Below are 27,717 nucleotides of genomic sequence, written 5' to 3' on the forward strand. Positions count from 1 at the left end.
GTTTTTCCATCACTCCTGCCTTCTCGCTGACCATAGTGCCTCCCTATTTGGTGCTGCATGGCACAGCACTTTCCCTTCTCTTGGGATCTGTGAGTAACAACCAATCTTTTCAGTGGCAATCGACACTTGATCTGTTGGTCTCTCTATACCTGAAGAATAATGCAACCTATATATATTTTTAAATCAACTAAAATTTATTTAATTAAGCATAAAGTTACTTTCACATTTGTCTACAACTACAGTAAATACAGTTCTTGGAATAAGGACAAAGCCTTTAGAATTTAAAACCTCCCCACCTGCAAGATTACATATATAAAACTCCCACTATTGTTTAGATAATAGTGGATTAATCAAGTTAAAATAGTTATACTATCTAGAATAAAATAAAATGGAAATAATTTACTCATAAGATTCATATTTAAATCATCCTTATTTACAATATACTATCCTGAGAATTATAATTCCATTAAGTTTCAATTTGAGCAAAGTGTAATCATTGAAGTAACAGCAGTTACTTCAACTGAAATGAGAACAGTCAAAATGACTTTTGAAGAGAGCAAAAATATTGTCAGTTTTCTTGCCGTGGTTCTGGATTTTCAGTAGCAGGCTCATTTGAAGGCAGACTCAACCCTGAAGGGAACTTGCTCTATCTTCAGAATGTGGGGGTGGGGGGGCAAAATCCAGGTCTTGGGGGAAGGTAAGGAGGAAAACCCCTCGGTGGATAGACATTTCTCATTGCAAATGGAGCACGTGGTGGACCTGGGACATCCCTTGGTGGAAAATAATCTGGAGAAGCTTCAAACATGGTTCCTGGAGGAGGTGGAGGGAAAGGAGGTCCTCTTCTCATGAACGGGCCCCTCATATCCACTGGCAACAATGGACCTCTGATTGGAGCGAGAGCTGCAGGAACAAATCCAGGTCCAGTTGTTTCATTTTCAGCAGGGAGAGATGAATCAGGCACATTTAAATTACCAAGATTATCTTTGGTATCATTTCTACTGGATTCCATTTCTGAAGGCATTGACCCATCCATTTTATCCGAAGAAGGCATATTAAAACTTCCGAGTTCTGCTGGTCCAGAGCGTCTAGCAGAATTAGAATAAAATGTGTCTTGCCTTTGTGGAGGAAGAGCTGAATCAGGATATGATTGTCCTGGTGGAGGAAACATCATCCTACGGTCCTGTTCCCACGGAGGCGACAGGGGCCCAGTGTCAGAAGGAGCCCTATGAGGACTGGTTAACCTCTCACAGCTTGATTCTCCTCTTTCATTGGTAATCTGATGGTCCAGAGGATTCCCTGGGCCTCTTGGGCCTCTTCCTCCTCCCACTGGAAGCGAAGGTGAGAGTCTCAGTGGACCCTCCGACAAAGCTGGAGGATAGAGAAAAGCTCTCATTTCAGATGAAGGCCGACCCAGTGGAGAGGGACCATATGAGGAATGCTGTCTGCCAAATGCTGTATTTGGAACATCAAGTGCATAAGGATCTTTTTCTAAAAGTTTCATTTTAAACTCTGTTTCAGCTAATTTTTGTCTGTTGTGAGCATTTTCTTTCCTTAAATCATTGAGGTTTCTTTCAGCAATCCAAGCTGCAAAACAATTACCATCTACTTTTTTCTTATAGGAAATAATCTTCCCTTGATAAAAATGAAGAACTCTCTCAAATTGTTCTTCCAGATCTTTGGCTTGCTTTCTGCAGGTCTCCAGCTCTCCACTGCCATGGCTGATCGTTTCGTCTACTTTAGAAAGTTTCTCATTCTCTGACTGGTTATTTTCCTCTACTATTAATTTCCTGTAGAGTTTCATTGCATTTTCTTGATATAATTCAGTCATTACTTTAACTTTCTCTTGAAGTTTCTGATTCTCACTTTCAAAGTGTGTGTTTTCCGACTGCAAAGATGCTTGTTCCGTCTGAAGGTTTTTAATATGCCCTCTGAGCTCCTTCTTGGTTTCATCAACTTCAGATAACTGAATATAAATTTGGTTTCTTTCTCCTTCTAAGGTTGTTAACGAAGTATTTAACTTAGCTGCATGAATCAGTTTCTTCAAAGCTCCTTTCGGAGGATTATCTAAGTAAGCACCACCTTCTGATTCACTGTTCATTTCAAATTCCAAGTTACCATCATCTGTTATGTCTTCTTCCAGCATAGCAGCCCAATCTTTGATCTGTAGCAAGTGTTCAGTTAGAGTCTCGATGTGATTTTCTTTATCATTTAGAACTTGTTCTGCATGTACTTTGGAGTCTTCAAATGTTATTTTCTGTTTATTAAGTTCACTCACTTGTTCTTTCCATACTTCAGCTTCTTGCAAAAGCTGTTTCTGGCTTTCCTGAAGTTGACAATTTTCATTCAAAGCATCTTGTATTGCTATCTTCAGTCGTTCTTCATTCATTTGAAATCTCTTCAAGGTCATTTTGGCTTCAGCTACTTGGGATTTGAGGAATTTTGACTCATCTTCTAGAGACTGTATCCTTTTGGAAATATCCGCCATCAATTCATCTTGTTCAGAATGTTTAGATTTCTCTTCTTTTAACTCTTTTTCTAGACAGAGTATTTCATGCTCAAGTTCAGAATTGGACCTGTTCAGCTTTTCACAGGTTGCCTCCAAATTTTGTTCTTCTGTTGCCTCCTTCTCAGAGCTGGCATCCTCTAAAGATGACTCTACTTCATAGGCTTCATACTCTTTTTGAACAAGGCTAAACTTTTCAAGTAATCTACATTTTTCTTCAATTAGTCCAGAAAGCGCGTCAGCAAGGTTTTTCTCTCTTCCCGCATAAAGCCGACTCCTAACCGATCTAAAACTTCTCCACAAGAAAAAGGGAACAGCAAAAAATCCAACGACAGCTGCACATATCACCAATTCCCATGGAAAACCATAAGGAGTTGAATTTGGTCTCCTGCCTTCAGGCAGTGCTGCCACAACCCTGCGTGGCTCCTCCAGGAGCAGCCCCCAGTAAGGCTGAGGGGTAGCCCCGGGCTCCTCCATAGTGCCAAGGCTGCTCTGGCGGTGGCCAAAGTAACCATAGCCTGTCGGGGCCACAATAACGGGCAGAGAATCCGCAGCCTTCCGTTTGGAACGCAAATCTGCACCAGGCAACCGGAGCGGACCACTGCGGAGTCGGCTGCGGGGGGGATCTGGAGGATGCGGGCACCTACAGGCCTCACAGGTCCACACTGTTCACCCCAGTCCCCTTGTTACGCTCTATATCCTGAGGCAGGCTAAAACCTGTATTTTAAAACAATACCACATGCAGAGAAAGACTCAGGTAACCCAGCATCCCAGCTATGCCCATCCCCAAGCTGACACCCTAGCTAAATGTAGCCTTGTGCATGAGCCCAAGTGAGGCCAGCAGAAGAAACTCCCAGCTGACAGAATGATAAGCAATAACAAATCATTGTTTTAAGTCACTAAGCTTTGGGGTCATTTGTTATGCAGCAGTAGCTAACTGAAATACCTGCCACCTTATCACTTTGGTGTTTTCAGTTATCTGTGGTCTGAAATCATTAATTTGGTGCTTGACTAAGATTATGCCCCATGGTAAACTGTGATAGGTAATTTTATAGCTAAAATATAAATTTTCTGATTGACCACTGCTTCATTTGAAGAGATATTTATTAAGCTCCTCCCAAATGAGGCAGATTATGCTTTTTAGATTAACTCCTTCCAGGAAAGGGCTCACCTCTGCCTAGCATGATCCTCAACTGTCCCACACACGAGTGAAAAACACAAATCTCATCCCCAGAAGACCCTGGGCACTTAAAACAGTGCGGGCACACAGAGAGTGCTCCGCTTACCCGTCCATCAAATGGACCTGCTCTGCATCCATTTCTGAAACACTGGCACTCCTTCAACACGGATGACACCCTGCCCTGCAGTGAGCCGTCACCTCCCGCGCATGCACATGTTTTCAACTCATCCGGAAAGCTCGCTCCTTCAGGAGAGGAACCAACTACCCAGGAATATGTCCTTCATGTACTGGATGTTCTATAAATATTTTTGCTTAATTGGTTTCTGGAGACTGTTATTTTGTTTTTTTGTTTTTTGTTTTTGTTAGGCACCAGTTCGCTGCTCTAAGCCTGGGCCCACGCCGACCTGATAGTGGGTGTTCACATTGAAACAGGGGTCACATCTGCCACTCCCCAGTCCGCAGCCTCCACTAGCTTCTAAAGTTACCCGAGATAGAGCCTCCCGGCCCTCCATGCACTGGCCCCAGCTCCCTCTCCTCCTCTCTGACCTGCTCCCTCCCACTACTCTGCTTCTGCCTTCCTTTCCTTGCCTTTCCCTGAACACAACAAGCCCACTGCTGCCTCAGGGCTTTCCCGCTTGTTTGCTCTGCCTGGACCATCCTTACTTCAGGTACCCACATGGCCACTCCCTCAAGGATTTGTTTGAATGTCACCTGTCAGCGTGGCACCTCCCACCCTCACCTTAGCCTTGCAGGCTCTATCTTATTTCCTTCCTTTGTCTTTCTCCACAGCTGTCTTCCTCCATCACGGTCTGACATACCACAGATTCATCTATTTGCTGATCATTATGTAAAGGTCCAAAAGGGCCAAGACGCGGCGGTTTTCCCTGTTTTCCCAGTCCCCAGGACGGTGCGTGCAGCAGGTATTCGGTAACTATTGAGAAGCGAATGGACACATGAGAGGGAGGCAGAGCTCCTGGGATCTGTTTCCCATTCACGCTTGTTCTTTGTGCTGCTACCTGTGGCTGTTCTGCAAACAGCCTTCTCCGTGTCACGTGGGGGCAGCAGCCTCAGGAGCACCGGAGCCATGCCTGGCACATCCTCCACAGAGCTCCCAGCCCACAGTACACTCTCGGGAAACTGATCTCTTACTAAAAGCTGTGGCGGACTGGAGAGAGGGTTACATGTACACCCTTTGGCCACATTTTCCCAATTTCCCTCGAAATGTCTTTCTCTTTCTTTCACTAAACTTCCTCCCTAATCATTGCCAACTTGTTTCTCTAGGACAACTCCAAAAAGCCTCGCCAGCCCCTAGACCCAGTAGGTGATGCTCCACAGCTCCACATGCCCCAGACATGTGGGCTACCAGCGGCACTGACCTCGGTGTCTGCCCACTGACCCCTGCTCATCTGCCCATCACGGTCTTGGAAGCTCAAGGGCAGGGACAGTGGCCCCCATGTCCAGTGCAGTCCTGGCACACAGTTCACATTTAATGAAAGCTCACTGAATGGATGATGAATACATACATGAATGAAGCAGAAAAATACTTAGGAATCTGAAAAGTTAGACAGATGGAAATGGCAATAGAAGGAGCTTCAGAGTTAGAAAATTAACACTTGTGAACCCAGGATTCTGCCTGCCATTCAGGACTAATACGGGTCCACTAAACAAAGCTTTCCAAGGAAAGCAATTTCACAGCTTCACCACTTCCTCTTTCTGGACAAAGCCTGTTAATTCACACACCAAATTAATAAATAGATGAGTGGGCAAACTGCATTCTCAGGGTTTGGTCTGTGCTCATGCTGTCCTAAAGCTAATGCTTCATGTGGAATGCAGCTGAGGTCCTTGGGTTGAAGGTGAAAGCTCCTCCCCCTACTCTTGGACATCCCCTTCCCCCAAAGGGCAGGGTCAGGGGCTTCAATCCCTTCCATAAAAAAATTCTACTGAGATACACTGAATTTTAAACAAACAACCAAGGAGCTAAGTGAGGCAGTTTGCTTTTACCAGTGGCATTTTGAAATTTACCAGGAAGGTTTTAAAAAAAATAGTATTGGCACCAAAGGAATGGGAGGGGTGCTCCTGAAATGGGCAATGCAGCAGAATGAACCTCTTGGAATGACTGTAATTACATTGTCTTCCTGCTCTCTAAGCCAGTGACAACGTGTGCTTACCGAGCTCTTCCCTGATGAGCAGGCCCCTCAGTCCTCTTTTTCTGGATTTGCAGCTGCATTGCAGGGGCAGCTTAAAATAACCCAAACCCAGGCCAGGCTGCAACTGATGTCGGACGCTCTAGGTTACAGAGCTTGGGGCAGCACCACCTAGAGTCTGCAGCCACCGTGGTGCATGTCCTTCTGGGGGATGCCAATGACCAGGAAGTCTCCAGAGGATTGGGACAGCCAGGAAATAGAGCCTGCCCTCATCTATTAGCCTTTTCTCCTGGAAAGCATGTCTGCAGGACAAACATCTGATGCCTCTGGGAAAGAAATACTGCTACACATGCTCTAAAGATGACAAATAAAATCACCACAGCCTGTTGTCATCAGGCAGGCCTGTGGTGATCAAGCAGCATGGCTGGGATTTTGGGTGCATTTGGGAGGACCCAGGCAGAAAGAGAATGCCAGAGGCTGTCAGCCTGCTGCACAGCTGCAAACACGTTAAGAGAGACAGACAGGCAAAGCTGACATCTGTCAGGGAACAGTTAGCTGCCATCAAGCCCTTAGCCTCTGTTCAGCCCTCTGCAGGGTGTGAGATGTTTGCCGATGTCCTTCTATTCTAACACAGTCTCTTCTTCACACACATTGAGAAAAAAGGAAGCTGAGAGTACATGCTGCAAGAAGCAGTCACTTGATTCCCAAGGTCAGTTTAGCCCAGGAACAACAATCACCAGTTCCATGGGTGCTGTGGGCCAATGCACGCAGAGTCGGATCATGTAACTTGTCATATTATCCATGAATAACTCATTTAATCCATGAATAACTCGACGAGGTGGGTCATATTAAGCTCGTTTCACGCACTGGGAAACTGATGCTTAGCGGGGCTGAGCAGCACTGTCACCAAGGTGGAGAAAGCCAGAGAAGTAGAGGTCAGCCAGGTACGTCTGTCACACTGGAAATGCCGGTGCTCTCCTGCTCACCTTGCAGGCCTGGAGACTGATTGCAGCATCTCAGGCCAATCCCAGGGAACAGGGGACAGGCAGCTCCCACCTGAGGTGTAGGGGGCTGGAAGGGACATTCCTCTTGGGGACCCAGAGCTGACTCCTGGGATTCCCCACTTAGCCCACCTGCCACCATGTAAGGCGCGCGATGGAGCTGTGAGTCTCTGACTCTGCTACTCTGGGCAAGTCCCACAACCTCCCTGAATGGCAATGGTTCCTTGCACTGTCTGAGAACTGGCCACAGAGCACATTAGCTGAGAGACCCCAGCTCCTCGGAGTGTGGCCCACAGAGTAGCAGCTTCACAGCACCTGAGCACCAGCCCACATCTACTGAGTCAGAGTCTGAACTTTAACAAGATCCTGACTCCAGGGGAACAGATTAGAGTCCAAGACGCCCTTTTGAGGCCCACGTTTGAATTCCGGCTTCAAATCCCGGCTTGGCCATTTAGTGGCTGTGATTTCAGCTGTTACTTAATTACTCTGTCAAGAATCGATTCAGGTTTTGTGGGCCTAAATCTTATACAATCTGGAGTATTTTTCTTAAGAAAAGAAGGATATACAATTACAAATACGAAATTAGGTATAAAACTGATGTTCAGAATGTAAAGACTTCACGGCAAATTACAAATAATGAAGAGCTGGAAAGTACCGCAAAAACAGTAAACAATACAGAAAAATCATTTCATGTTTTTATCAACCAATATACGTCCACAATACTTTTATCCTGTACTTTGGGGCTCTGATTGACTCTTCATCTGGCTACGATTTTATAAAAGATAATTCAGCCTTTCCCCTAGCAAGGTTGATAGAAATGTTTCATTATTGATAGTTGGAATGTGTAGAATATGCCACTTCATGCATAGATATACTCATTAGATACAGCACTACTATTGATTTCTGCCCTAAAGATACAACAGCTACAGTGAATTGTATTTTTTGGAACTGCCATTGAAAAAGAAAACAATGCATGATGTGCTTAAAAGTATATAGGCCACATTAAGCATGCTCCTGACAAGAAAGACGTTTGCTGATGAGAATCGACTCTGCTAACAATTTTACATGTCAGATAATTGGGAGAAGTCTCCAGAGTAGCTTTGAACTCCACATGCTACAGATCTGGGGTTCCCCTCTACTGTTCATGTTCCTCTACATACACGCAGAGACACACCCCTGTCACCATGCCCCTGGGTGAGTCAGGAAGTGGACAATGGGAGTAGTCCTGGGTCCTGGAAGTCATTCCTAAACAGGGAACATCTGATACACAGAAGTGGTAGCAAATCATCTGATTAGATCTCACTCATTCAAACTAATCGTATCCCCAACTCAATGACCTTTTCCCCTTAAAATCACTGACGATAGGCCGGGCACGGTGGCTCACGCCTGTAATCCCAACACTTTGGGAGGCTGAGGCAGGCGGGTCATGAGGTCGAGATGGAGACCATCCTGGCCAACATGGTGAAACCCTGTCTCTACCAAAAATACAAAAATTAGCTGGGCGTGGTGGTGTGCACGTGTAGTCCCAGCTACTTGGGAGGCTGAGGCAGGAGAATCGCTTGAACCCGGGAGGTGGAGGTTGCAGTGAGCCGAGATCACACCACTGCAATCCAGCCTGGGTGACAGAGCGAGATCTCATCTCAAAAAGAAGAAAAAAAATCACCGACACTTGACACAGGGAACATGTATGTGCTGGAGGGGGCATCGGCATGAAGAAACCTATCTTAACCAATTACAAGTGAAATATTAATAACTAACTTTGCAAACTTGCAAAACACATTACCAAGAGAACGAATGGCTGGGCCCCTTCCAGAGCCTGACAGGAGCCTGTGCATTACAGAAGCCTTGAGGGAGAAGCTTCAGTGAACCGGCCCAGTGAATGGCCCAGTGAATAGCCTCTGTACTCTGGTCTCAGAACTCTCTCCATGAAATAGTGGGACCGATAGTATTTTACATACAGGCTGTGTGAGAGCTGGGGAGAATAGATATGTAAAGGGTTTCTATGTACTTATCATGGTGCCTGGCATATATTTAAGGTTCAGGAAGTGGTAGCTATCATCAATGCATTCTTCCCTTGTTGAAAACATCTTATTTTAGTCTGCATTTTAGTTTAGAGAAAGGAGCCACATGGAGCCAGGCGCTGGCTTGGGTTTGGCCCTTCCAGCCATCCAAGCATGGACAAGCCCAGCCCTCCTTCCTAGGTTTGCATCCCAGGCAGGGCCTGGCTCCCTGGGGCGCCATTGGCCCAGAGCCCCTCAGGGTCACCTCAGGTTAGTTACCCAAGAAATCTTTAAGTTTCATCTTTTAAATCATCCACCTAAAATTTATTTTACCTCAGTGATTTCTCTTCTGAGAATCCTAAACACACTCCTTCCCCCTTCAATTAAACCAGCAAGAATTCAGTACCCTTCTGTCCCTTCAACCCTTCCTTCACTCCGAGCATTCCTGTGCATCATTCTCCGGCATTATTCTCACCGCATCCTCAGGCTCTGGGAAGCTGCGTGAGCACCTGAGGTGATCCAAACTCGGGTCTGTCTCCCTCACCAGTGTTTTCTCCATTCTCTTACGCGGAGGAGGACAAGTAAGGCCCCATTAATGCTAACCTGTGGGCTTAAGCCCTAGTTCCCTGCCTGTTGACCAGGCAGATATTCACTAAAGAGCATGAATATGACTTACGGGTGGCAGCCCACCTCCCTCCTAGTCCCACACTGCACCTGCGAACATCACCATGGAGCTCCGCAGGGCAACTGTTCGTTCCTCATCTAAGTGACTTGCCAGTGGACCAGCGACATCCCAGGTCTCTCTTTCTCAACAAATGGCAGCAGGTTGGTGGGGATGTGATGCTGCCAGGTGAAGGACAAGTTTTATTAAGCCTGGGTAAAAGACGGGGCAGCTGGGGACAAAGAGGAGTTTGCCCAGAGAGGGTGCACAGGGAAAGAAAGAGGGAGAGAGCAGAAGAGGAATTTCAGAGGAAATAATATAATTCAAGAACAAAGATGGACAGGTACCCCTAGGTCCCTGAATCCTCCATGTTCTGCCACCCCTGCCCTACTCACATATCCAGGTACCCTTACACACCCAAGCCAGTCCAGTGAACTGTTTTCTGGGAGACGCTAGGGAAACGCACACGCTGCTGAGGACTGGTGGAACCAGTGAGTCCTGCGGTTTAAGGACAGTGTTCCTCAGGGCTGTGCAGAAGGGCTCTGCGCTAAAAGCAATTCTGCTATTTACTAAGTATGTGTTGGGCAAGTTACTTAACATCTCTGAGTTCACGTTCCTGAGCTGTAAAACGTGTTGATGGGGCTTAAACAAGATGACAAAAATGCCTGCAGCAGCCACCCGATAAATCCTAATATCACAATCCTGGGTTGACCCCAGTCTCTGCCCGCAGGGAGTTCTGAATTCTTATGTCCCAAACTGCAAACTCAGTGTCCTCCGAGAACATCGCCCCTCTCCTCCCACCTCTAGATGTTTCAATAACTTCTTTCCTGTTTAATAAGAGATTTCACCCCAGTGTCCTCTCATTCCCTTCTGTCCCTCTGGGAATTTCTTCCATCAATTTTGCTGCCTTTTTCATACTTGTCACCTGAGCTTCCAAATATTGATCTCCCTCCATCCTAAAAATACTTCTGTGCCTCATCCCTGCATGCTCGAATGCGATCTTCCTTCTCCTCTTTACCATCACACTTCTCAAAATAACGATCGGCATTTCTTGAATGTTTCTCTCCAAGACCCTCTGTGAACTCCGAGTGCCAATTCCAGCTACGCCTCAGGGTCAGCACTTCCTCCTGCCACCTCTGCACCTTCAGCTGCTCTCCATCCTGGAGACAGCCCCTTGGTCCTCATCTCAAGTCCTCTGTAACACTTAATGCAACTGACACTTCCCTCTTTAAAAATCTTTCTCAATGTTTGAATATTTTAGAATTATACACTGCAGTATGAAGGAGTGGAAAAACATGGCATCTGGGATTTACTTTAAATTACTTCAGCAAATAAAAAAGAGAAAAAGAAAAGGAGGAATAGAAGCAGCAAAAAGGATATGGCAAAATCTTGACAATTATTTAATTCAAGATATTCAGGGTGGGCATATGGGGATTCACTCTTAAGTCTCTGTATTTCTACATACAAAGCAGTTGACATTTTCCATGTAATTTTTTAAACTTTTTATTTAGTTAGTTTTTGGAACAACGTCTTGCTCTGTCATCCAGACTGGAGCACAGTGGTGCAATCACAGCTCAGTGAAGCCTGAACCTCCCCAGCTCAAGCAATCCTCCCACCTCAGCCTCCCGAGTAGCTGGGACCACAGGGACACGTCACCATACCTGGCTAATTTTTGAATTTTTTTTTTTTTTTTTTTTTGTAGAGACAGGGTTTTGCCATGTTGCCCAGGCTGGTCTCAAACTCTTGAGCTCAAGCGATCCACTCACCTTGGCCTCCCAAGGTGCCAGGATTACAGGTATGAGCCACCATACCTGGCCCATAATTAGAAATTATTTTTCTTTCCTGGACCTCCTTATCACACATCCCTCCTGGCTCTGCTCCTTTCTGAAACCTCCTCCTATTCCCATCTGTTTCTTCTCTTTCTCTAACTGCTTTGTGAAAAATAAGTGCTTCCCAAGGCCCTTGCTCACCTCTGTGTGAGGTGCCGGTGGCCAGTGCCGAGGCCCGGGTGAAACTCCCCAGTCTACTGCTTCACCTGAGCCTGCTGTGAAGGTGAGCCAATGCGATAGCTTTAGTCCTGCCCTCTCGACAAACTCCAGACCCACAAGTATTTTTAAAAATTTACACATATTTTAAATACGTATATAAATACAGAGAATAATAAGACAAAATCCCTGACCCACTACCCAGATTTAACTAGTGCTGACATTTTGGTATATTTGCTTCAGTTTTAGAAATAACAAGTTAGAAATATAGCGAAGGCCCTGACACACCTCTCCCAGACCCCATTCTCCTCCCTTGCTCCCCATAGGAAACCACCGATCTAAACTTGGTGTATAGCCCTAGACCATGTTTGTACTTTGACCACAGAGGCTGATGTCTAGAACACCACATAAAGCGATTTTTTTAAATCTTCATGACTCTTCAGGTATGTCTGTAATTTTTTTCACTCAACACTGTGTTTTCCCCATATTGATACACAAAGATCCTGTTGGTTCATTCTGAACGCTGCAGAGTAAGTACTTTCTCTTATGACACACATTGCAGGTTGTCTGTCCACTTCCCTAAGCGGACCTCTCAGCTGTGTCCCAAGCGAATGGTGCCAAGGTGACCTGCCTTTGTGGGTCTCTTGCGGGGCACCTGTGTGAGCATGTTGCTCTCCTCACCTGCCAGCGTCCCTGTAACACTTCCTTGTGCTTGTTTGCTTTTCTGACTCCCCCACTCAAATGCAAGCAGAGAAGGCATTCATTTCATCTCTATGCTGTTAGCGCATCATGCCTAGCTCATAGTGGATTAATATGAAGGAGAAAAAGAAGGAGGGAAGGAAAGGAGGGAGGGGGACTTTCTATCATCAGGCTGAGGAGCTAAGGACTAGGCAGTACGTGGAATTATTTTGTGGAAGTCCAGGTATGACATTGTAGTGAGGAATCCAAGAGGCATTTTAATAGCAATGTATATGCCTGCAACCAAAGAATATACTCTCAGCAAGTGTTTTACCTCTCAGCAGAAAGATGTGAGCTGCTGTCTGTATTTTGCACGGCTCCTAAAACAGGCATCTGATAAAAGCTAGTTATAGACTATTTGGTGTCATTTTCCAGATGAAGGGAACTACATGGTCTCAAGTCAGCTAAGACTCAACAGAGAAAAGATAAGACTGACAGTAATTCAGCCAACATCTATTTCCACTCCTGCTCTGTGCCAGGCAGCCCAGTTGAGCCCTAAGGAGGGTCTGGGTAGGGCATGGCTTCTTCACTCCCCTACAATCCGCTCATGTCACGCCCCTCCTTCAAACCCTCCAATGTCTTCCAGCAGCTTTGCAATGAAGTGTCAACTTCTTGCTCTGCTGTTCTGAGATCTGGGCCTGTCCTTCCTGCCTCCCTTCGTCCTACCCATGTGCACCAGTGCTGACCCTCCCAGCCGGGTCCCCTCAGGGCTTTCATGCTCACAGGGCAGCATCTTCCCACGGCAATCCTCCTCCCCACCTCTCATCACTGCCTCCTCTACCCTGCTGTCCTGCTACAGGGTCTGCATGGCACTTTCCACCGACAGAAATGACAGGATTTGCCTATTATTGCTGTCTCTTTGTTCCACTAGAATGTAAACTCACGAAGGGCAGGAGCCTTGTCGGAATGGTTTCTTGGCTGTAGCTCCCTCACCTACAACTGCGACAGTCACCTAATGAGTATTTGTTGCAAGTGGACTACTGGTGGCCTTCAGATTCTCTGCCCCACGGTGCCTGAGGCCCAGCTGTGAACCTGCAACACTGCTGTACCCCAATTATGGATTCCCCTTTGACTCAAACTCATTTCATTTTGTTTCTGATAACTGCAATTCACAGTTCTGCGACGCCTGGTGGGAGAGGAACTAGGCAGAGAGCTCGCTGGATCAGGAGGCAGCCACTGAGTGCTGACCCTGGTCAATACGCAGACATTGATCCAAGAACTGAGAAGCGGCTGCACATCTCTCAGGCTGTCAAGTACCTGCAGTGACCATGAGCAGTAAGGTGTGTGGCAAGAGATGGGGCAAGCCTGGGTTTTCCTTCAAGACCTGGTACAGAAAAGGTGTTCGGTATCTAGCAGGTTTGCCTCTCAATCCATAAACCTGGGTCTCTAGTGAATTGCTATTCCAGCTTCTAATTCCACTCGGCTGGAAATTACAGGTTGGTTGTTACTGGACTCCAGGAGGCTCCCAAAGTCTCACAGGAATCCGGGAGACTTAAATGATCCAAGGGCAGGAAAGAAGGCTGCTCATTCCAGCCCAGCTGCAGATTTGCTCCTCAGTCTTCAGTGTGTAAGCTCAGAGCAGTTCCTGCGAGTCTACTTCCAGGCAAGCGAATCTACCTGGGGGCTGTGCCTCTCTAAGGCACACCAGGTAGCCTCTGCCTCGGAGCTCTTGCTGTCGGAAGCCCACCTGAGCACACATCCAGGCAGCACCCGTCCTCTGCTCACCCAGACCACAGGGGAAGATCTGGGCAACTCCTCTTCCAGGACATTACTGCAGCATATGGAGATAATGGTCTGCTCTACCTTCAAGCCGTCAGAACTTAAGGGGCTCAGGCATCTTTCTCTCACAGACATGTGCCTGCTGCTCTCCCCGCTCTTCCACTCAGCTGGGGAGCGGAGGTCCAAAGCATTTTCTCAGAAACTCAACTTGATGTAATCTTTCTCACATTTTTTCTCATCAGTGTTCCTCCCCACCCACTGTGTGCACGCGTGTGTGCGCGTGTGTGTGTGTTGGGGATATGTGTGTTGGGGATATGTGTGTTGGTTCAGCCTGATCATGCATTTTCTCCACTCCTTCTTTATACATGTGGGTTGTGCTTTTTAAAACATAACCGTCAAGGCTTAACGTCTTTGTTTTCTTGTTCCTCCCTCACACCTCTTTGCAGGCAGCCCTGGCCTCTGACGAGGGAGTGTCACAGGGTGGAGATGGCATATCAGTTCATCCTTTACAGACCATCCAACCGCAGGAGTTATCGCTTGAAAAAAGGTTTCACAGATCGTTGGGAAATGCTGGGCACATGCCCTTTTCTTCATGACTCACGGGGCAGATAAACACATAAGGGTCACCTCCAGGAAAGAGCCCTGTTTATACACTAGTGATTCCCAAATGCGCTCAGCTTCAGAGGCTGCTTTAGAGAAGTCTTGGGTGGGCGTGGCCCAGGCTTAGGCTCCTGTTCCCAGGACTGCTGTATTTCTATATACAAAGCAGTTAACATTTTTCACGACAATTTTTACAATTATTTTTATTTATTTAGTTCTGGGGACAGGGTCTCATCCTGTCACCCTGGCTTGAGCACAGTGGTGTGACCACAGCTCACTGCAGCCTAAACCTCCTAGGTGACAGCAGTGACTCCTGTGGGACAGGGATCACACCTGCAGAAGAGCTCAGGTGGGTGGATTCACTTCCTGTTGCAGCTGTAACAAACTACTGCAAACTTCACGGCTTAAAACAATGCAAATTTGTCCTCTTACTGTCCCAGAGGTTGGAAGTTTGAAATGGGTCTTATGTGCTAAAATCAAGATGTGGGCAAGGCTGGGTCCTTCTGGATGCTCTAGGGGAGGATCTATTCCTCGCCTCTTCCAGCTTCTGAGGCCACCACAGTCCCTGGCTTGTGGCCCTGCCTCCATCTCCAATTAACATCCCTCCAACCTCTGCCTCTATCATTGCCTCTCCTCTCTGATCCTACCTCCCTCTTAGAAACACCCTTGTGATTATCTGGGGCCACCCACATGGTCCAGGGTCCTCTTGCCATGTCAAGACCCTTAATCACATGTGCAGGGCTCCTTCTGCCCTTCACAGGCTCTGAGGATTCGGATGAGGATGTCTTGGGAGTCACTGTTCTGCCTGCCACAGGGTGTGGTGCTGGAGGCATGGAGTGGGCTGTCTGAATCCTCCATCAGAGTCAGGTGATAGCCATGTAACCTCACATGGAGCTGGCTGGATGATTCTTGGACAAGTCTCTGTTGGCAAATCCCGATGAGCTCCGGGCACTCTGCACTGCAGCCTGCCAACGCCAGCAGGGATGGGAGACTACACTTTTGACAAACCAAGTCCAGTCCTAGACACTGAGATCTGGGCTGCAACTCAGTCCTCCCTGCCCCATCCCTGTGATGGGACCTCTCCAGAGACAGAATGCAAATGGGCTGGTAAGGAGCTGCTCTGTGAGATGACAGGCTTCACTGCCACCACCACAGCCACCTGGGGCGATGGAACGGGTGGCTCGTTAAGGCCAGGAAAAACAACAGTGTCAGTTGTGCCACACCCACACTGAGGTCGGGTGCCAGCCCACGGCCAAGCACCAGACCCTCAGGCAGCACATCTCACAGTGGAAAGTGCTGGCAGCCACCACTCAGATGCTTTGGGGCTGGGGCTGGGGACTTGAGAGCCACTGGTAGGACAAACAGCTCCAAAGTTGCCTGTTCAAAGAAGAAGAAGAGAGAAAAAGAAGGGAGGAGGGAAGGAAGGGAAGGAAGAAAAGGAAGATGGAAGGAGAGAAGGGGGTCGAAGAAGAAAGAGGAGAGGAGGGGAGGGAAGGGAAGGGGAGGGGAGGAGAGGGAGACAATCCCCCAAGCCCAGTTAGCCCTCAGCCACCCCTGCAGAGATGAGCAGCTGTCCTCCAAAGCTAGGAGGCGCTCTGATTTCATAGCAGGTGAACATCAACAGAAAATCTCACCCACTGGCAGCAGTTTGGTCCTATTTTCCCCAGGTGGGTACCTACCTTTTGGCACCCCTCAGATGAAGCCCCTTTGGGGGTTCTATGAATTATCTCGAGTTAACAATAAGCTTCAGGCACCCTCAGGGCTTGGGGCTGGGTAAAGAAGAGAAGGAACGACCTACTCCTGATCAGTTTTGAAAATCACCCCTTCCTCAACCTTTCAGCTACCCTCCCGCTTTGCAGCTGCTTCTCCCCGGTGCCCTGCCCTTTAGTCACTCCTGTCTGGGACTGGCCACCTGGTGGCCTTCTGGAGGGTGGCACCATACTCAGATGTCGTTTGGACTCTCCTCCCCCACTGTTTAAAACGAAACAACCAAAAAAACACCCCCTCAGGCCGGGCATAAGTGGCTCACATCTGTAATCCCAACTCATTGCAAGGCCAAGGCAGGAGGATCACCTGAGCCCATGGGTTCCAGACAAGCCTGGGCAACATGGCCATACCCCTTCTCTAAAACAAAAACAAAAAAACACAAAACCTCTTTTCCTCTTTCCCTCAGTCCCAGGAGAGGGGGTGCTGGGTCTGTTGAGGGTCTTCACAATAATGCCAGTGGGTTTGAGTCCAGGGATAGGGTCCTGTTATTCTTCCTAGGACCCCCACTTCTGCATTTTTGGGGCCGCAGTTCAGATAAGGGGGCAGGGAGGGGATGGTGATGTCTCCTGAGTTGGGGGAAGAGAAAGAAGAAAGCACTGCCTGGCTGTGCCTGCTTCCTTCCCTCCTGCCTGAATTCTGCCTGTCCCCAAACAGTGTGGCCCCACTCAGCCTCCTCATCCCCTTTCCTGCTCTCCCCAGCAGCCAGGCTGCACCCCCCACTGCATACAATGATCACACACCACCTGGATCATAAGCCCTCTCCTCCCGTCCTGAGCAAATCCCTCCTGTGCTTGACCTTACTCAGTTCTCACCCTCTCTGAGCAGCATTCCCAGAAGATCTCAGAATTCTCTGTATCTGATATAAACTGTATTGCGGGAAGAGAGATTCTGTGGTCCCTCCAGTATGTTTGGAAAATGTGGATTCTATGCTGCAGGACTTCTCAGAACCTTTGATATAACAACATCCGCGGGCAGGGGGCGAGCCAGTACACGTAAGGACCTCAGGCCCTTGACACCTCTTCCTCTGGGAAGCCTTCCTGGCATTACTAGAGATTATTCCTTTCTAAATTTCTCTTGCACTTAGAAGGAGTGCACCACTGTTTAGCTCTTTCTTAGTCGCTCACTTGTTTTCCCAAAACTCCACTGCCTTTGTCTAGGCCCCCGCTAGCAAAGCAGCTTGAGGACAGGGGTCCTGTTTCATACCAGGCTAAGCACCTGGCAGGAACATCACATTTCATCGACTGACTTCTAAAACTGATTTAAACTAGTAGAAAATAGGGTCAGCTTTCTGGTAATTTCTCCACTTAATTGTCCTCTTACATCATCAGCAAAAGTACTGCCTGTGAACACTTTCCATAGAAACTGAAAGAAACGAGGAAGTGATTCTTAGAACAGATGCTACCAAAGGTGGAATTAACTTTTTCTTTCCTTGTACTGATCTAGATGGTTTATCAACAGCAATACACACACCCCTACACATCACAGATGCACATACACATACACACACACCCCTACACATCACAGATGCACATACACATACACACACACCCCTACACATCACAGATGCACATACACATACACACACACCCCTACACATCACAGATGCACATACACATACACACACACCCCTACACATCACAGATGCACATACACATACACACACACCCCTACACATCACAGATGCACATACACATACACACACACCCCTACACATCACACACAAATACAGCCACACAGAGCTATCCCAGACAGCCCCTCAGTTCCAGTAGTTACAGAGATGCATAGAGATGTGTACCAGAGCCTTCCTTGGTAACTCATGCCCCTTCCACACTTCCTCCCACAACTTGCCAAGGAGAGATGCTCTGCCCGTTCTGCCCTGACCACGTGGCTTTCCCCGAAACACCCCTTTCCCACCCAGGCCTCCACCTTCATACTCTTCCATGAAATCACACTTCAGTGCCAGCCCAGATGCCACCCTTCCTCCCCAAAGCTGAGACCAGACATGATTTTTTCTCCTCACCAAATCCCTCTCCTAAGACACAGGAGTTCCTTCTGTCATTAGCTGTGTGTAGCAGTCTGTTTATGTGTGCAGTGGTGTGTGGTGTGGTGCATATGTGTATGTAAATGTGTGTGGGGTATGTGTGTGGTGCATATGTGTCTATGTGTATGTGGAATGTGTGGCATATGTGTATGTGAGGTGTGTGTGGTGTGTATGTGACTGCTGTGTGTGTGGTATGTGGTGTGTGTAGTGACACATATGTGTGGCGTGTGTCTGAGTGTGTGGTATGTGGTGTGTGTGGCGTGTGTGTGAAGTGTGTGTGTGGCGTGTGTGTGAGGTGTGTGTGGCGTGTCTATGCGTGTGTGGTATGTGGTGTGTGTGGCGTGTGTGTTGTGTCTATGCGTGTGTGGTATGTGGTGTGTGTGGTGTACATGTGTGTGTCTTGTCTTCCCTGCACTGGTTGCTTGAGGTAGGCTCTGTGCCTTCCCTGAATCTTCCCAGGCTCAGTGTGGGCGCAGGACTCCCCTGGGGACCTGGAGATGGGAGCCCCTCCTGCAGTGACCCCCTTGCTGTGGCTTTTCTCTTCCTCACTCACAGTGGATGAAGCCACCTCCAGTTCCACAGCTCCTGCTCCCAGTCACCGGGAGAGGCCAAGCTAACCTGGGTCCCTCCAGGAGATCCATTTCACAGGCAGTGGACACAACTCACTAGTCCTCCCCACTGCCGAGGTGAGGGCGTAGTCAGAGCAAAGCCATGGATGACACAGGGGAAAACCCTGGAGAATTAGAGCAGGCTGAATGTTTAGGCTCAGAAGGGAAGAGCCCGTGAGAGGCAAAAAGGTTAAGGCCCCTTCAGGGTTGGGGCGTGTGTGTGTGTGTGTGTGTGTGTGTGTGTGTGTGTGTGCGCAGTGGGTGGGGACAGGGATGTCCTGGGAGCAGAAGGGACAGAATTATCCTCTGAATGCTCTAAGGTGGGACAGGGAGCAAGGATAATTGACAGTGATAGCACAAGTAACATTAAAACATTACTAGATCATTCTATGATGCATTTATACTTCTAAGCATCATGTTGCACATCATAGATATATACAATTTTATCTATCAATTTAAAAAATAAAATAATAAAGTAAACATATATAAAACACTGTTATTCAGAAAAACAAAGAATAACTAGAAATGGGTGGAGCTTTAAGGGAAAAACAAAGCCCCCAGCCTGAGGCGTCTAGTGCTTCATACTTGATAGGAAACCCCAATAAACCCAAATAAGTGTACCCTACGTCATAAACGGGCAATATCAGCTTCTTTGAGGCTCCCAAAAGTAACAAGTGTTAACATTTTTAGCTGGATCTAAACTTATGTAGATTTTGGCATTAATTCTGAACACTAAATAGGAAGGAGAAAATGGAAGTTTATAAAACACCCATATTCCTCCAAAATAAATAAATAAATAGACGACCCCATTACCGCTCCCCACCCCACTCTGGGAACTATTAATAGCAGGTTATTCTGTGATTAAAATCACACGATGCCACGGCCCACTCGTTGCTGTGATGGAAGTACCATACCACTGTGCTGGGTTTATATTTAGCCCCCAAAGCTGGGTCATCAGAAATAGCAGAGCAAGACTGTTCTATTTTAATAAAAAAATAGTACATTATTTAGGAATTCATATCTAAAGGTGATGTCATTCTGTCCTGGAGAAAACAGAAAGATATTTTAAAAGGTTGCTGAAAATGATCGAATTACTGAATATACGGCAGGTGGGCTGAATGAGACAAGGTCCCGTCTTCTAAACCCAGACTGAAATGCCACATTAAAACTCATCACTTTCCTCATCTCCACACTCTTGTTCACTAGCACCCTTTACACTCACATCCTCAATCCCCACTGTGCACCGGCATCACTCAGGCAGTCAATAAATATTTTCCAGGAGCCTGCATCCCATTCCAGGGCCATCCCAGATACTCCCCGAGAGCTTTTACTTCTCCAGTCCCTCCTTGGGGAGGCCATATCGGTGCCATTCTAACGATAACTGCCTTTTATGATGTCTGCCATGTGCCACGCACTGTGCTAGGCATTTTATATACATAATTCCACTTAACCTTCACAAGCCACTGAGGCAGCAGTGAACTCATTTTACACCAATTCAGAAGCTCAGAATGGTGAATGACTTTCTTAAGGGGTACAGTCAGGTTTTGCACTCAGGTCTGCCCAACTCCAAGGCCAGTGCTGTTAACCTCCCCTACATTCTGTGGTCTTCCACTGGACTCAGGGCACACTGAGGTGGAGTACACACGCAAAGACCACCAAGAAACCAGAGAACTGGGCATCTGGCCTGGTGTCCAGTAACTGGACAAATGCAGCTCTTTTTAAAGGCAAACTCTTGTTATCAGTCCACTAAGTCTCAGCAGCAGACCCCAAAATAGGAACTTCTTCTGCCCCAACATAGAAAGATGGCTTTTACCTGCTCCCGGAACAAAGGCTGAGGTGGGCTTTTTCGTTTTGTTTTTTTTTATTTGTTTGTTTTCTATAATACAGACATCATCACTCTTAACAGTGACGATGACAACAGCCGCTAGCATTTTTTGAGCACTCCGGATGTGCCAGGCACTATTCTAAGTGCTTTACTCAGACGACCTTAGCATACCCTCATGGCAGTGCTGTGAGACAGGAACTATTATTATCTCCATTCGTGTAGACGAGAAGGCTGAGGCCCTGATTGCACTTAATTGTGAAGAGGTAGGATGATCTGAGGGAGACTGCACGACACATTCACTACCTGTTGAGATCACGTGTGACCACTGTGTACCTTGCACTTGTGTGCAGGTTTCCTGTGGACTGCCCCTTCCATTCTCCTAGCTCAGGGCAGTAACGAGAGCACTTCTTATCAAACAGATGAGAAAATAGAGGTCTGGAGCAGGTAAAGTGGCCCCCGGGGCTTTGGTGAGGATCTGTTTTCTAAGCTACCAGGGTACCAGCTTTGTAATCAACTGCTGAAGACAGATTTCTGTCCAGGGGTTTGAGGTGGAGTCCTGTAGACCCAAACACAGGAGGTAGAACAGGCAGCTTTGGAGCCATCAAAAGTACTGTGAGCCCTTTAAAAACCCTTTCTTTTAAAAAAATGTTCAAGCCTTAAAAAAAGTTATCCAGGCTGGGTGTGGTGGCTCACACCTGTAATCCCAGCACTTTGGGAGGCCAAGATGAGCAGATCATGAGGTCAGGAGATCGAGACCATCCTGACTAACATGGTTAAACCCCGTCTCTACTTAAAATACAAAAATTAGCTGGGTATGGTGGTATGCACCTGTAGTCCCAGCTACTCAGGAGGCTGAGGCAGGAGAATCACTTGAACCCAGGAGGCGGAGGTTGCAGTGAGCTGAGATCGCGCCACTGCACTCCTGCCTGGGGACGGAGCAAGACTCCATCTCAAAAAAAAAAAAAAAATTATATAAACTTGCAAGAATATTTAACATGAAGCTCAGATGCACATGATGACAAAAAGAAATACGGTGACTGTCGAGTCATCCCAACATGTACTCTGCACTAAATGTATGTCTGAGGCTCTAAAACCCTGGGCTGCAAGTACAGGTGTGGCATATATCATAGCATGGAGGTATCCAGCGACAGGGCTAACCTCCAGCCTCTCGCTCTTCCCCTTCTCCCATGTTTTCCTTCTGATACTTGCATTTCTAGATGCATAAAAAACAATTAATTTGGCTCCAGCTGCAGACTAGGAGGTTGTTTTGGTCAGACACCAGGTGGCTCTTGAGATAAGCCACACTGTCCTGCCAAAGGACACCTTTCTTGTCCACGTAAGGGGACCAAGGGATGCTGAGGAAGCAGATTCTCCTCCTAAGGAAAGCACCAGCATTCACCTTTGGGAGGAAGAGGGAGCTTTCCAGAGGGAGCATAACAGATTACAGGCTTTAGTGCCAGTGCCAAATGGATTTGAACACCCCTTCTGTGTCCTGGACAGTCAGCTGCACAACCTGAGGCTTGGTTCCCTGTCTGTGGAAATGGGGCAGTTATGCAAATAGCTCTCAGTGCCACTGTGAGGAGGGCCAGACAGGCAAGATGAGTGACAGAACCTGCCCAGGCACCCAGCACTCAGCAGCCTGGAGGTATTTGAGCATTGTCTGTCCCCTGACCTGACCGGAACCTGGATCTGCTCTCAACAGGCCTCTCTGAGGCCACTGCAGCACCTCTGTCTCAGATGGCTGCCACTTGGTCAGGTGCTGGTCAACAAGGAGCAGGAAGGCTTTGCTCCCTCCATGTCCCGATGTGGTCCATCCACAAAGGACATCCCTCCATGAAGTCATGTTCATGGGCTTTCCTTTTGGGGCTGGGAAGGGAGTATTTGCCTTTCCCCTCCCCACTTCCTGTATTTCTATATGCCTAATTTTTTGCTATAAGAAGTTATTATATTTCAATTGAGAAGAGTTAATAGCCACCTCCATTTCAAAGGGCAAAAATGTTAAAATTCCATTAATTCTTTTCATTTTAGCCCTTGGATGGTTTTAAATCTGTTTATTCATCTTCCTGAATAAAGGATATTCTGGAACTTCACAGCATTATTTAGCATTCTCATATTCTATTCTGTAATTTCAACCCCTGTCATTGTCTTCACACAAAGAAAAACAGCAAAGTAGACATCTCCCTCTGGAATGAAAGCCTGGACAATAGTGTTTACGTGCCTGCCCAAGGTGAGTTTGAAAATAAAGAAAATATAGCAGTTTGATTCCTCCTAGCTCCACAGTACTTTCCAACACCAAATCAGCTTCCTCACACATCAAGGTAATCTGCAAAGGGAAACTGACAGTCAGCATAAGTGGCTGCTTAAAGCATTTCTTTGCACATATGTTCCTTGTTGTTTTTAAAACAAAGATGCAATTAAGAAAAATGTATGCAAATAAAAATTGTCTAACTCAATTGTATACACATTAGGAAATTTACCTACTAAAACACTGTCATAATTTTTAAGAGCAAAGAAAAAAATCCTGCAATTCAATAATCTCTTTCTAATTAAACTGTTTAATTGGCTGATTTTGGTCTATACTGGATTTATAAAAAATAAAAGTCACCTTTATTAATCTTGACTGCTTGGTAATCCAGCAGAATAATTTGAGAATCTATTTGCTAACATGTCAATTTCCAGATGTCATTTTTGAAAAAAAAAAAAAATGAGAATTACTGCATTTGTTTATTAAAAAGGTAATCCCATCACAATTCTTCACTAAGGTCTTAAAGACTAAAAGTTATTTGGAATGCTGTGATTTATTCTGCCTGAGGAATATATCAGGAAAATGTGATCAAGTTTTAGAAAGTATCCAAAGGATTATAAATGATTCTATTATAAAGACACATGCACACTATGCTTATTGCAGCACTGTTCACAATAGCAAAGGCTTGGAACCAACCCAAATGCCCATCAATGATAGACTGGATAAAGAAAATGTGGCACATACACACCATGGAATACTATGCAGCCATAAAAAAGGATGAGTTCATCTCAAAAAAAAAAAAAAAAGGATGACTTCATGTCCTTTGCAGGGAGGGAACATGGATGAAGCTGGAAACCATCATTCTCAGCAAATTAACACAAGAACAGAAAACCAAACACCGCATATTCTCACTCATAAGTGGGAGGTGAACAATGAGAACACATGGACACAGGGAGGGGAACATCACACACCGGGGCCTGTTGAGGGGTGAGGTAAGATTAGGGGAGGGATAGCATTAGGAGAAATACCTAATGTAGATGATAGGTTGATGGGTGCCGCAAACCACCATGGTACATGTATACCTATGCAACAAACCTGCACACTCTGCACATGTACCTAGAACGTAAAGTATAACAACAACAAAAAAAAGACAAAAAAGAAAGAAAGTATCTATCTTCTAAAGAAAGGGGATCCCTTCCTAAGGTGGTATCACCCTCACTTTTCACAATGGGACATGCACACAACATGAAATTTCTGTACCCAGGCATCTGGAAAAATAGTCGAGCAGGCATGGCACGAAGTCATGGTGTGCTAGAGGGCGGGGCTGGCCATCTAGCTATGCAGTCACATTGAGCCATGAGATAATCACCTCAATGATTCCACAGAGAAGTGTAGGTACCAAGATGTGGATATGGGGGGAACCTTGAAATGTGATAAAGGACTATGCCACCGGCATGTCTCTGGAACCTATGATCGGGCAAAGTTCTAAAGTAGACAGTCTGTGTCAATGGAGACTTCACAATGTCTATTTCCCTTTGAAGGAAGGTGAGCGCCATGTCCCAGTTTGCCTGGATAGTCCCGGTATAGGCCAATTCTCCTGGCATAACTATTCATAGTGTCTCCTTCCGCTCTTCAAAGTGTCCTGGTGTGGGTGAAGATTACACTGTCAACTCCCTTCAGGTGTGGCTCACTTACACCTCCCGGCCACCCCAAGATGCCCACAGAGCTTTCCCAGCAGAGCCCACTAGTCAAGATTTTTCTGCTCCTCCTCCTGACCCACTCCCTCAAGACCAAGGAACCCCAAACATAACCCTCCTGATTAAGATGTGTTTGAGAACAGCCTTTTGCAGACACTCACCCTAGAACAGAGGGGTGCAAACGATGCAGTAATTCAAGCCCGCATCCAACCCAGGAGGGCAGGGACTTTGACAGGAGCTGCCTTTCAGCGTTCTCTCCACACGCCACTGAGGCAGGCCTGCATTAGAGAAATGGACTTACACCAGTGCTGGGGATGGCAGACCAAGGGGGCTCTGCCCACCCTCATGTCCCCTGCTGTTAAAATCCCATCCTTCTCTGCCCCCTAAAAAGACATCAAGCCAAGCCAGTGCCTCACAGAAGCCCTCATGACGACAGGATGGCACTGGCCTCTGACCACGCATCTCACTCACAGGCAGATTTTGAGAGGAATGACAAGAACTTTATTCTAATATTGCATGAAATGTTTTTGAAGTAGAAATGGTTATCTGACAAAAAAATTCCTTACACTTTGACCATCTAAAAGGTTATTTTCTATAAAATTATATAAATATTTCCATGTCCATATAGGAACACAACGTTTATGGTCCTATAAGTTTTAAAAATCAACAGAATTAGATTCTTTAGATAATGATCAGCCTAGTCAGAAAACAACATTCCCCAAGCAAGCATAAAGAGAGGACACAGTTACTGACGGACAGTGGAAATGTGCTGCGGGCTGGAGTTGGGGGGCTGAAAACAATGAAAACACAATCACTGGGGAGCTTGGATTTTATAAAATAAAACCCCGCAAAAACTATATGTAAAAAGTGAAACTAACCATCCAAGGTGAAGGTCAGATGACCTCCTGAATGAATTGCATTCTGAGTTGAAACAATGAATAGATCACCTGGTAGATTCGTTCTTCCAGGAGGCAAGGACCTTTTCCTTGTTTATTCTTATCAGGAAAACTTCTATTCAAGGTAGAAGGACAATTAGAGTGAAGCCTTCACAGCTGACAGACACGGCTTGTCCACTGGCTATGTCATCCTGGGCAAAGTCCTCAGCCTCTTGGAGCCTGTTTCCTTGCCTGTAAAATGCGGACAGTAATAGCTACCTTGTTGGTTGGTTGGGAAGATTAGAGGTAATCTATCGAAAGTGCTGCTAAAACTGCCCCTGGCAAGTAATGGACACTGAAAAAAGTCACTAAAACTATTTTGTGTGGGAGAAAAGGGTTTCACCCAGAATTTAATCCAACATCTACTAGTTTGCTCCCAAGGGGTTCTGTCAATCACAACCAACTTCAGAGTCTAAAACTGGACCCCTTCTGCTGCTCTGAGAGCCACGGCCAGGTAAACAGATGCTCCCTTCGGGATGCTGTGGCCACTCCTTTCCTGAAGCCCCTGTGCGTGCAGAAGGCAGGCTCAAGGAGGCTGTGCTTTCCTCCTATTTGGGCAGTACCTAATCTCCAAGCCACACAAGGCCAGGTGCTAGTGACATGAATTCTCTATTGAACCCCATGAGGTGACAGTCACACAGAAGACTGAAAACGAAGCTCCTGGGGCCATGCAGGGAGGCTCCTGCACACACATGTCTCCCATGGGACAAACGTTTTGAGCACCACAGGCTGGGCAGGAATATGGAAGGACGTCCTGAATTGTGAGAACCTAGACCCCACAGGAAGCCAAGTCTGGACTCTCAGGTCAGCTGGTCAGCAACAACACTCTACTGAGAAGCCCCCACTCCATGGAGAAGGGGGCTTCAAACAAAAAAAGAACTCTCCTGGACCTGAAGAATGGTGTGGCAAGCTCCCTGGCTGGGGATGTGCGAGCCAGGAAGCAGGTTCAAGCTGAAATGCACACTCCAGAGCACTGGAGAAGCGCCTGAGAGCAGCAGCAAGGACCACAAAGACATTGGTCTCGCCCTCCTAGGAGACAGGCAGGGTTCCAAGGGGTCCCCACGGACAAGCACACAGAAGAGAAAAGGAACAGACTGTGCAGGAAGAAAGCAGCAGGCACACCTGAGGTAAACTGTGGTCTCAGAAACATGATGCACACAGACAGGCGTCATCAGAAAGAGCCTGACAGTGAGGTCTGCCGTTCTCTGGAAAGGCCCAGTGAGGTTTTTTGGTCCTGATGAAACTGTTCTCCATTTCATAGCAGTCATCCTAAATACTCCAAGCAGAGGTTTGTGAGGAGGATGACTCGCCTCTCACCTTCTACAGTACAGCCAAGGACTAGAGTCCAAGACAAAGCCCATCCTGACGGTTCAGTGACGCCAAGAGGCAGGCCAGGCCGTCCTCTCTAGGGCAAGGCCAGTTGCACTCAGACAAGACCACGTGCTGCAGGGCAGGATGACTGGACATATCCAGGGAGTGGAAGTCCCCAAAGCTGGAGGCTAGCTCAGCCCATCCTGCTGCTGGCTGTCCTGCTCAGCTTGTGGCGAGTGGAGGCAAGGCCCTGCCCTGGCCCGCCTGCCTGGTGCCATCAGATGTACTGCTCCTCATCCCTGTCATTCAGGAGCAGAGACCACTTGTCCCCACCATCGTCCGCTGCAGTGCTGTGCCGAGATGGCTTGTCGGATGTCAGGGAGGACAGCGACACCTGGCTGACATAGCTGACCTGGTCCCATGGTGTGGCCCTGGGGGAGTCCCGCCGCCTGTCATCCATGCCGATGTGCACACTGACCTGGGATGCTGTCAGGGGCTTCATGTGGCCATGCGCCTGTGCCTCATACCTCTCCAGGTCAGGCTTCTTATAGCTGGAAAGCAGGAAGGCAACAGCATCTGAGCCATTCTAGAAACAAGGCTCTTTTTTTTCTCAGCCTGGTGAAGGCCTCTCATCCATCTTTTAATAACATTTAGTACCAAAACCTCAAGAGATCCCAAGGAAAAGGATATTAAACTCCCTATGGTTCCAGGAAAGCTCACCTGATTTAGAAACTTCCTAAGCAAATGCCTTGCACAT

General features: G+C 47.1%; 2 protein-coding genes and 1 pseudogene across 8 annotated transcripts in view; 1 reads left to right on the top strand and 2 right to left on the bottom strand.

Annotated features, from left to right (window-relative positions):
- LOC126940470 (peptidyl-prolyl cis-trans isomerase NIMA-interacting 4-like) overlaps positions 1-27,717 on the top strand; it is a 1,058,238-nt gene that overhangs the window by 848,682 nt on the left and 181,839 nt on the right. The window lies entirely within an intron of this gene.
- The window catches only part of ATP7B (ATPase copper transporting beta), a 207,371-nt gene that overhangs the window by 100,218 nt on the left and 79,436 nt on the right, over positions 1-27,717 (bottom strand). For 4 of the 6 annotated variants that reach the window (XM_050766257.1, XM_050766258.1, XM_050766254.1 and 1 more), the window contains one exon: positions 25,198-27,511. In XM_050766257.1, coding sequence (XP_050622214.1) covers positions 27,238-27,511 — 274 coding nt within the window. In that variant the 3' untranslated portion in view covers positions 25,198-27,237. Of the gene's footprint in view, positions 1-25,197; positions 27,512-27,717 lie in introns of those variants that run through there. The other 2 variants (XR_007720749.1, XR_007720750.1) reach the window with 2 other exon arrangements.
- On the bottom strand, positions 176-3,089 carry LOC126940415 (cTAGE family member 2-like; annotated as a pseudogene). Its single transcript, XR_007720752.1, has one exon. The product of XR_007720752.1 is annotated as a cTAGE family member 2-like (transcript).

Source organism: Macaca thibetana, chromosome 17, assembly GCF_024542745.1.
Source record: "Macaca thibetana thibetana isolate TM-01 chromosome 17, ASM2454274v1, whole genome shotgun sequence".
Classification (NCBI taxonomy): domain Eukaryota; kingdom Metazoa; phylum Chordata; class Mammalia; order Primates; family Cercopithecidae; genus Macaca; species Macaca thibetana.